We start from the raw sequence: 10,674 nt of genomic DNA on the forward strand, positions 1-10,674 counted from the left end.
CTGGGAGAGCTCTTCAAAAGAACAATTCTGTTTATCCCACTCATCTGAAGTTCCACCAATAACCTTGCAAACTTTAAGTTGCTTTTCAAGTATCTGACTGCGTTTTCAGAAGTAACAAATAAATCCAGAACCCTCTTAGGCAGTTAATTCTAGATTATAACATCTCACTGTACCACTAACCATGAATCCAAAATGTTACTTTTCAAATTACTCTAAATCTTCATAGAACCATGTGAAATAAACCCTCCTGTCAGTGGGACAACTTTATCCTTTTCTATTTTTATTAAAACTGCTCAGATTTTTGTGCAGGGAGATTGCATAGAGGTGCACAAAAGCAGGGGCCAATGCTGTTTGTCATTTTTATACATGACCTGGATGAGGGTGTAGAAGGAAATTTGCAGAAGACACTAAAGTCAGTAGACTTGTGGATAGTGCGGAAGGATTTTGCAGGTTACAGAGGTACGTAGATAAGCTGCAGGGCTGGGTTGAGAGTTTAATGCAGACAAGTGTGAGATGATTCACTTTGGAAGGAGAAACAGGAATACAGAAATGGGTTCATGGTAAGGTGCTTGGTAGTCTGGATGAGCAGAGAGATTCAGTGTCCAACGTACATAGATCCCTGAAAGTTACCACCCAGGTTGAGAGGGTCGTTATGAAGGCATACGGTGTATTAGCTTTTACTGGTACAGGGATTGAGTTTTGGAGCCATGAGGTCATGTTGCAGCTGTACAAAACTCTGGTGCAGCCACATTTGGAGGATTGCGTACAGTTCAGGTCGCTGCATTATAGCAAGCATTGGAAAGAATGCAGAGGAGATTTACCAGGACGTTGCCTGGTATGGAGGGAAGGTCTTACAAAGAAAGGCTGAGGAATTTGAGGCTGTTTTCATTAGAAAGAAGGTTAAGAGGCAACTTAGAGACATAAAGGATGATCAGAGGATTAGATAGGTTGGACAGTGAGAGCCTTTTTCCTTGGATGGTGATGGCTAGCACAAGGGGACATAGCTTTAAATTGAGGGGTGATAGATATAGGAGGAGAAAGTGAGGACTGCAGATGCTGGAGATCAGAGCTGAAAATGTGTTGCTGGAAAAGCGCAGCAGGTCAGGCAGCATCCAAGGAACAGGAGAATCGACGTTTTGGGCATGAGCCCGAAGGGCTCATGCCCAAAACGTCGATTCTCCTGTTCCTTGGATGCTGCCTGACCTGCTGCGCTTTTCCAGCAACACATTTTCAGCTCTGATAGATATAGGGCAGATATCAGAGATAGGTTCTTTACTCAGAGTGTAGTAGGGGTGTGGAACGCCCTGCCTGGAACAGTTGTGGACTCGCCAACTTTATGGGCATTTAAATGGTCATTGGATAAACATACGATCGATAATGGAATAGTGTCGGTTAGATGGGTTTCACATTTCAGCACAATATTGAGGGTAGAGGGACCTGTACTAGGTAAAGTTCTAAGTTCACCACCTCTGCTCTAAAGAGAGCCCACCATCTCAAGGCTTTCTGCAAAATGAAAGCACCCCCACCATTTCTATCATTCTTGTAAATGTCCTCTGTTCCCTTGCCAAGGCCTAAACGTCTCTCTGAAAATGTGGCACCAGAATCAGACACTATCCAGCTGGGACTTATCGAAGCCACTGCTACAAATTGTTTCTCAGAACTGTAGATTTGATTTAAAATCTACAGAGGTCCAGACAGATCAGGAGGTGTTCCCACTTAAGCAAGGGTCAGAAGGGAGCGACACACATTTAAAGTATTGCAAAAATGATGAGGAAATGTGTGCTCATACAACAAATGATTACCATCTACAATGCAGGGCCTCAGAACACAGTGGAGGTAGGTTCTGTTGAGGTATACTAAAAGGAAATTAGAATTCGACTGAATTTGAAAAAGAATCAAGTGCACCATTATGTGAGGTGGAAAAATGTTAATGAGTGAATTGCTTATACAGAATGGTGCAAACACAGCAGGTTGAATGGTGACTGTGCAGTAAACGTTCTGCTTTTTGTACACCCTCACTTAGAGTGGTAGCCTTGTTTGCTCTAAGCCTTGAGTTCAAGTTGCTCACTACCCTGCTGGGCATTTTATCCCTTTTTAATTTAACTTGCCAGGTAAAGTCCTGGACTGGTGAGGTGAGGGTTCAGGTGCACGCTTTGGCAGCGGGATGCTTGTGTATTAAGCCAAAAGTGGAATACAACATCCAGCTGGTATTTCAGGCAATCACTGAAGGGAAAGTTTGAAGTTAATGTATCAACATCCTATACTCAAGCTTCTGATAGAAATCTGGATCCTGGCTAATCAGTGAAGAAAGGGGAAAGGGGGCATTAATTCCTGGAAAAATGAAGTAGGCGTCCTCAAAAAAAAAATGCTTTTCAGATGGATGATGGAAAGTAAAACCATAATTGTGCTTCTACTCACAATGAATTCAAACAGGATATGCTAGAATGATCCAGAAAGCAAATGTAAGGCCTCTCTATATCTTAAAGCAGAAACAATTCAACGATACACCACACCAAGCTCTGATATTTATAAATACAGACAATTCATTACCAAAAAGCTGTCTGCTAACTCTTGCTGTTATACAGGTATTATTAAATACAATTCAGCTCTCAGATAATTGCTGTGAAACTACTTCAGTCCTGCTGAACCACTGCAATGGATTTCACAGAATACGTACCAGTAGTCAACTGTGCCCTTGGCTGGGACCTAGCCCCCGAGTGATGAAGCAGGATAAGGCAATTTGTGTCAATGAGTGCTGACAGACACACAGCCAAGTGTTAACAACTGGCACCAAATCTTTTGAGTTATCGAACTTGGTGGCTTCATGTCAACCACCAGAATACGTATCACTGAGCCACCAGATGGAGGTCATTCTGCCCATCATGGTCTTTCAAAGGAATTTCCCCACACTCCACGTCATATACATTTTAAAGTTACCACTGAATCTGCCAACATCACCCTTTCAGGTCCTGCATTCAAAATCACAACCCACTGCATTCAAAACAAACTCTTGTGTTGCCTTTGGTTCGTTTGAAACTGAAATTTTACGCACTGCGATTACTGACCCTCCAGACGCTGAAAACATTTTCTCTGTTTCGTTAAAGACACTGACAATTTGGAGAACAGCAATTGACTCTCCTCCTCTGCGGTGCAAGAATAATTGCAGCTCCTGCACCGAAATGCAAATCATAGGATGGAGGAACGGAATAATCTATTCAGCCAATCAAATCTGCACTGCCATTGGACAAGATCATTCTGGCTGATTTAATAACCCTATACTCCGCATTTGCTGTCCTTTCCCCGTAACCCTTGATTCCCTCAAATATTAGAAATATGTCTGTTGCAGAATTTGAATGCAACAATAAAGCCATAGTGACCCTTGACAGTTATTATCAATTGATGTAAAAAATGCGTCTGGCTTGCATGCAACTCCAGATCTTCAGCAATGCAATTGACACTGCACAGCTCTCTGAAATAGTCAGGCAAGTGACTCAGTTCAAGGGAAATTAGGCAAGACTGGAAAGCAAAAAGGCCTCTCCTTCCTTGAGTAGTGTACCCAGAATTGACTATGATTTTTACAGATTCAACACAACATCCCTCGCTTTCCTACTCTATTTCTAAAACCTGAGTTAAAAATCATACAACACCAGCTTGTAGTCCAACAGAGTTATTTGGAAGAACTAGCTTTTGGAACACTGCTCATTCATCAACTGGTTGTCGAGTTATACTCCACAACCACCCAAAGGAGCAGCGCTCTGAAAGCTAGTGCTTCCAAATAAACCTGTTGGACTACAAGCTGGTGTTGTATGATTTTTAAACTTTGTCCAACCCAGTCCAACACCAGCACTTCCAAAGCTAAAACCTGAGACGTTGTGTGCTCTGGTTTTAAAAAAGCCTTGTCAACTTGCCCAGCTGCAGTTTGAGAACTGTGTTGGTGATCCTATTAATGAACAGCAGCACCTGTACTGATAGTGAAACAGGACCAGAGAAGTCAGAATCTGGGAGAGGGACAAAACTTAGGCATGCAATCAAATGGGGCAACGGGCTGAAAAATGGCAGAAGGAGCTCAATCTCGATAGATGCAAGGTATTGCATTTTGGTAAAACAAACAAGGGTAGGGCTTATACAATTAATGGTAGGGCTTTGGGTAATGTTGTAGAATAGAGAGCACTAGGGGTGCAGTTTGTGTCACATATTGACAGGGTAGTGAAAAAGGCATTTGGCATGCTTGCCTCTATTGTTCAGTGCTTTGAGGATAACAGTTGGGAAGTCATGTCGAGGTTCTACACGATATTGGTGAAGCCTCTTCTGGAATATTGTGTCCAGTTCTGGTTGCACAGTTATAGCAAGGATATTATTAAGCTGGAGAAGGTTCAGCAGAAATTTGCCAGGACGATGCTAAGTACGGAAGGGTTGAGTTATAAAGAAAGGCTGGGACATGTTTCACTGGAGCATAGGAGATCAAGAGGCAGCCTAATAGGAGTTTATAAAATAATGTGAAGTAGACATAGAGTTAATGGTAAAGTCTACAGATGTGGAGCTGGAGAAGCACAGCAGGTCAGACAGCAGCAGAGGAGCATGAAAGCCAAAGCTTCAGGCAAGGACCCTTCATCAGGTCTGATAAAGGGTCCCAGCCCAAAACGTTGACTGTCCTGCTCCTCCAACGGTATCTGACCCACTGTGTTCCTCCAGCTCTGTATTTATTGACTCTGGCTTCCAACATCTTCAGTTCTTACTGTCTCCATAGAGCTAACAGTAGTTGTCTTTTCCCTGAGATGCTCAATTTCAAGACCAAGGGGCACATTTTGAAGGTGAGACCAAAGAGATTTAAAAAAGACTAGTCAATTTTTTTCTAACAGAGGATGATTCACATATACATTGAACTTCCTGAGGTAGTGATGGATGCAGACACAGCGGTTAAAAGACATTTGGATAGAACAAAGAACAATGTATATGTGACTCATGTTCTTTGTACATTTGGATAGATACATGAATAGGATAGCTTTGGAAAGATATAGGCCAGGAACAGGCAGGTGGAACTAGTTTTTGGGATTATGTTCACACATTGACTGGTTGGATTAATAGTTCTGTTTCTGTGCTGTATGACTCTATGACTAAAACACATTCTGAGGGGCCTAAATAGTAGGTGCTTTGGATTATCGTGGGAAAGAAAAAATGGTGATGAGAGAAGATCTGCAGGCAAGTCAAAAAAGTTCAGGTCACGATGAGCACACCTCGTTCGAAGGCTCTCCACAAAGCATCGTGCAAATTAACATTTCCTTTTGCACAGTGGAACAGATTCTGCGAGCGACAAACAATCACCTTTCTTAAACTCTTCCAGGACAGCGTCCAACTTGGTGTCATTGAACACAAAATGCAGGGGGTGGTTGTAGAATTTGATGATGGTGTTCAAAGGAGTGCAGTCCTCTGGGTCGACCATGGCCAGGTCTTTGACATAGACCATGTCCACAATGTTGGATCTCTCCTCCTCATAAACTGGGATCCTGGTGTAGCCACACTGCATAATTTCAGACATGGTGTTGAAGTCGAGCACGGCTTCAGCGCTGAGCATGAAGCAGTCCTTCAAGCTGGTCATGATGTCCTCCACAACTTTGGTCCTCAGCGTGCCGCGGCTGAACTCCTCCTTGACAAACTCGCTGTAGGGGTCGGTGGAGCGCAGCATGTCCAGGATCTTCTCGCGGACGTAGCAGGTGCTGACATCCTGGCGCAGGGCATAGTCCAGGAGCAGGGTGACGGGCAGGGCCAGCGGCGAGGCTAGCACCACGAGCAGGCGGGTCAGCCAGGTGGTGCGGGAGGCCACGGCGAAGCCGTACCGCGAGCAGATGGCATAGGGCACCACCTCACCCAGGAGGAAGAGCAGGCCGGCACAGACCAGCACGGCGGGCAGGAGGGCACCCAGCACCTGGTGCAGCAGCACCGCCAGGCACGAGCTGGCCAGCACGTTGCCCAGCACCAGGGAGCACAGCACCAGGTTGCCCCGCCGCCGCAGGGGCTCCAGCGAGTCGGCCCGCCGCTTCTCCGCCTCGGTGCCGCAGTGGCGGATGATGCGCAGCTCCGGGGGCTCCAGCCACAGCACGCTGAGGCGCAGCAGGTGGAGGAGCGCCGAGGCGAGCAGCAGCAGGGCCAGCACCAGCACCTGGCCCCACACCGAGCGGGGCGACGGCGGAGGCCGGACGTCCAGCGGGGTCTCCCAGCCGCCGGGGGGCCGCCACAGGGGCCCCTCCCGCTGCACCAGGGCGCACAGGTAGTAACGGCCCGCCTGCAGGCCGGCCCGCACGCTCACCAGCACCGAGCCGTCCGATTGGTTGCCGCCCAGGTGCAGCCAGGCGGTCTCGAGGCCCGGGCTGCCGCACTCGGGCTCGCGGCTGTAGGCCAACCAGGGCCAGCTGTCGGCCGCCAGGCGCGCGCCGAACACCCTCAGCTGGAAACGGGCCCCGGCGCCGGCTTCGATCGCGCCGCCCGCCATCCGCACCTGCCCGACTCCGACTCCTCCTCCTCCGCCGCTCTCCAGCCGGACCCCACGCACCTCCACCTCGCCGCCACCGTCCGGCTGCCCGGCCGCGACAGCCCACAGGGCGGCCAGCGCCAAGCGCAAGCTCCCGTCCACCGCCGCCATCTTCCCGGCAGGCTGGGCGGGCTCGCCTTGACACCCCGCCCTCCTCTCGGGGAGGCGGCGGGGAGGGGGGGGGGTGGCCTGGCGGTAAGGAACAACCCGACTCGCTTCGTCGACCAATCCGCGACCCCCGCCGCTGACGGATAGCCGCTGCCGCCCAATTGCAGGGCCGCGGCAGCCGACGGACAGCTTCGACCGCCCCGTCTGCGTTGACCGACGGGCGGACCATCCAATCCAGACGCGAGTCGCTTGACTGACTGGCAGCGGGCTTGGCCACTCAGCGAGCCGCCTTTTCCATCCTGGCCACTGCTGGTCAGAGAGAGGCGGGGATAGCAGCTCGGTTCAAGGGCGGATGAGTGTGCAGAGTAAACAACTCAGTGGCTCTTAAAAGGGGAAAGGGACCAGGATCCTCAACACAAATAAGACACGCCTTCCACCAGACCCCACCCCTTAACATTAAAACAAAAGCTCTATTAGCATAGCATTGTTTTCTTTTAAGGAAAGGCCCACTGTTAAACATTTTGCAGATGAACAAAGACCATAAGCTATAGGTCACACACTCTTCTGCCTGACCTATCTCTCAGCACCATTCTCCTTCTACCCTTGATCCCCCTACTCAGCCTCTGGCTGAAGAAATTCCCTCTCCCCTCCGTTCTGAAGGGCCGTCCCTTCTCCCACAGGCCGAGCTACTAATGGAACCATCGTCTCCCTGTCCACTTCATTCAGGCCTCTCGCTATTCTGTATATTTCCATCAGCTCCTCCAACATGCTTCTAAACTCCATTGAGTACAGACCCAAAGTCCTCATAGAACATGACCGTCATTTCCAGGATCACTCTTGTTAACCATCTCTGGGCCCTATCGAAGGCCAGCACCTCCTTCCTGCGATACAAGGCCTAAAACCACTCACAATGTTCCGAATGTAGTCTGACCAAAGCCTTATACAGCCTCAGCCCTGCACTCCTGCTTTTATTTTCTCGCTTTCTTGAAAACAAATGTTAATTCTGCACTTCTAAACTATGAACTGAACAGATATGTAACTAGAAGGAAATCTGGAACTCGCACTCCCAAGTTCCTTTGTGCTTCACATTTCTGGAGCCTTTCCCCATTGAGAAATTAGGCAATGTCTCTTCTTCCTTCCAAACTGCATAACCTCATAATTTCCCACATTGCCCTCCATCTGCCACTTTTTCTGCCCACTCTCCTCACCTGTCCAAGTCCTTCTGCAGCTTCTCTGCTTCCTCAACACTACCTGGCCTTCTACAAGCCTCGCAACAATGCCCTCCATTCTTTCATGTGAATCATTAACATAGAACATGAATAGTTGTGGTCCCAACACTCCACTAGTTCCCAGCCTCTATTCTGAACAAGATACCTTTATGCCCATTCTCTGCCTTCTGCCATTCAGCTAATCAATCATCTGTCCCAGTACCTTACCCCACCACTATGGGTTCTCAGTCAGCAGCTTAATGCTGACTCCACCTTATTTTACCATACACTTAGCAATCTCACCCTTAAGAGACTCTAAAATCTTACTCTCAGGGTAACTGGTTGATAATTTCTGATCTTCTGCCTCTGTTACGTTAGTCATTTGCTCGTCCTCTGGTACCTCCCCTGATTTCAGTGATTCCTGAAAGATCACCACCAAGACCTCCACAATCTCCTTAGCTGCCACCTTCAGAATCCTGCAGTTTGGTCCAACTGATTTATCCATCTTTAGGCCTTTCAGTTTTGTCAGCACTTTACAGGATTGAATAAAAAGTTGGAATAACCATTGGAGAAACGCCTGATTCACTGATGGAAGGTTGCTGTGCTGACCCATTCTTGCCTATTCCAGCCTCACTACCATGAGGTTTACTCTAAACTGCCTTCATATGGTCGAGCTAACCACTTAGATGAAGGGCAATTAAGGACAAGCAACAAATTATTGGTCGTGCAAATGACATCCACAACCTCGGAAAGTTTTTTTTTTACAAAAATTCCTATTACCCAGCCTGTGGAACATGATGGCAGATTAATGATCTGCTGAGTGACAGGAAATAGGAGTCAGATTCATGGGCAGGGAAGGTGTCTTCTATAGGTGGGTGTTATGGTCTCCAATAATTCTAACTTTAAGCCACATGGGCTCTAGGCTAATAATTTTTTAATGTTGTCATCCAATTGAGAATGGGACCAAAATAAACTGCAGCACAGATGCAGACCATTTGGCCTGTTTATGCCAGTGTTGTTCCCCATACAAGGGTCCAGCTGTTTTTCTTGATAAAGACAAAATAGAAGCTCGAGTAGGCCATTCAGCCCATTGCACTTATTCCACCATTCATTGTGATCATGACTGATCCTTTCCCTTCTCTCCCCTACCTTAAAATACCTTGAGTGACGAGAAATCTGTTTTTTTGGTTGTGGTTCTGTTTGCCGAGCTGGAAATTTGTGTTGCAGACGTCGCGTCCCCTGTCTAGGTGACATCATCAGTGCTTGGGAGCCTCCTGTGAAGCGCTTCTGTGTTGTTTCCTCCGGCATTTATAGTGGTTTGTCTCTGCTGCTTCCAGTTGTCAGTTCCAGCTGTCCGCTGCAATGGCCGGTATATTTGTGTCCAGGTCGATGTGTTTGTTGATAGAATCTGTGGATGCAGCGGACAGCTGGAACTGACAACTGGAAGTGGCAGAGACAAACCACTATAAATGCCGGAGGAAACATCACAGAAGTGCTTCACAGGAGGCTCCCAAGCACTGAGGATGTCACCTAGACAGGGGACGAAACGTCTGCAACACAAATTCCCAGCTCGGCGAACAGAACCACAACAACGAGCACCCGAGCTAAAAATCTTCTCAGACTTTGGATCTGTTTTTTTTTCTCTTAAATATAGGCCTCCACAGCCTTCTGTCGTTGGAAATTCCTTAAGGTTCACCACTGAGCAAAGACATTTCTCCTTATCTCAATGCTAAGCAACCTCCCCATCTCCAGCGATACAATGGAAACATCCTCCTATCCCTTCTCCCTTCAGCACCTCGCGAGCTTTTCATTAAACACAGCTATGTTGATGATCTGTCTCCCTGTGACATTCCAAGCACGCCCTCGGTAACAAAGTGCCTCAGATTTAATTTATGGCTGCCTTCTATTTATGGACATTCATCCCTTCCCCGTCTCTCAAATTCTTTAAGGATTTTACAACTCTGTGGAAGGTGTGCCTTTTCTTTTCTAACTCTTGGATACGGTTTCCTCTCATACAAACTTGATTGCCATTCAGAACTACTGCATTGGCTGGAATGAACCTGGGGTATCTGGAGGGTGTAAGATACTACAGATTTCCTTCTCACCAAGGACTTGGCATTGTAGACCACACATTTATATACTGGCTTTAAATGCAGCAAAACATAGTAAAGACTTGAACAGGAGGGCTACAAAGCCAAACTTGACACTGAGCCATGTCAGATATTAGCAGGCCTCTAATTTGCACTAACAGAGGTGCGAGAAACATCAACTCTCCTGCTCCTTAGATGCGGCCTGACCTGCTGCGCTTTTCCAGTGCCACACTTGGGCTCCAATTCCACTCACCGAACAACACTGGGTAGGGATCTCTTATAGATTTAAGAAGCTCTTCAAATTTCTTGTATTGAGCCACATCTTTACTATCCACCACTATACATTTTCCACACTAGTAATTGTCATCATTCACATTCAGTTCCATTATCCTGCTTAAATGGACAGACATCTTTTGCAACTTTTCAAACTACTTGCACAACACCATTTAGAAAGCTGGTACCGAGGTAAAGCCCAACTTGCATGTCAAGAAAAAAAAAATAGGTTCTGAACCTTATGCCTCCCCCATTGTGTAATCCCCTATCGCTGGAATTTGTAAAACAATGCATCGCATTGCAGCAAGTTCACAGGGAATCTGTAACCAGGGCTCCCTCACATGCAATTACATCAGAAACAGAGCACTCTACATTTGGCTCACAGCTTGTGTTTAAACAGCTTACGGATAAGGCTCCTGCACACCTTCAAAACAGAAAGGAAACAGCAAGGAGGATCTAACAACAGATG

General features: G+C 47.2%; 1 protein-coding gene across 2 annotated transcripts in view; it reads right to left on the minus strand.

Annotated features, from left to right (window-relative positions):
• Positions 1 to 6,652, minus strand: part of cnnm3 (cyclin and CBS domain divalent metal cation transport mediator 3) — a 48,452-nt gene extending 41,800 nt beyond the window's left edge. For both annotated transcript variants that reach the window (XR_006309941.2, XM_043681599.2), the window contains exon 1: positions 5,323 to 6,652. Coding sequence is in view for 1 of the 2 variants with exons in the window: in XM_043681599.2 (XP_043537534.2) it covers positions 5,323 to 6,637 (1,315 nt within the window). In the remaining variant the exon portion in view is untranslated. The remainder of the gene's footprint in view (positions 1 to 5,322) is intronic.
• Between the last annotated feature and the right edge of the window lie 4,022 nt (positions 6,653 to 10,674).

This window comes from Chiloscyllium plagiosum, unplaced genomic scaffold (genome assembly GCF_037043375.1).
Source record: "Chiloscyllium plagiosum isolate Xiang-an unplaced genomic scaffold, Cpla_swu_hap1 HiC_scaffold_48, whole genome shotgun sequence".
Lineage (NCBI taxonomy): Eukaryota > Metazoa > Chordata > Chondrichthyes > Orectolobiformes > Hemiscylliidae > Chiloscyllium > Chiloscyllium plagiosum.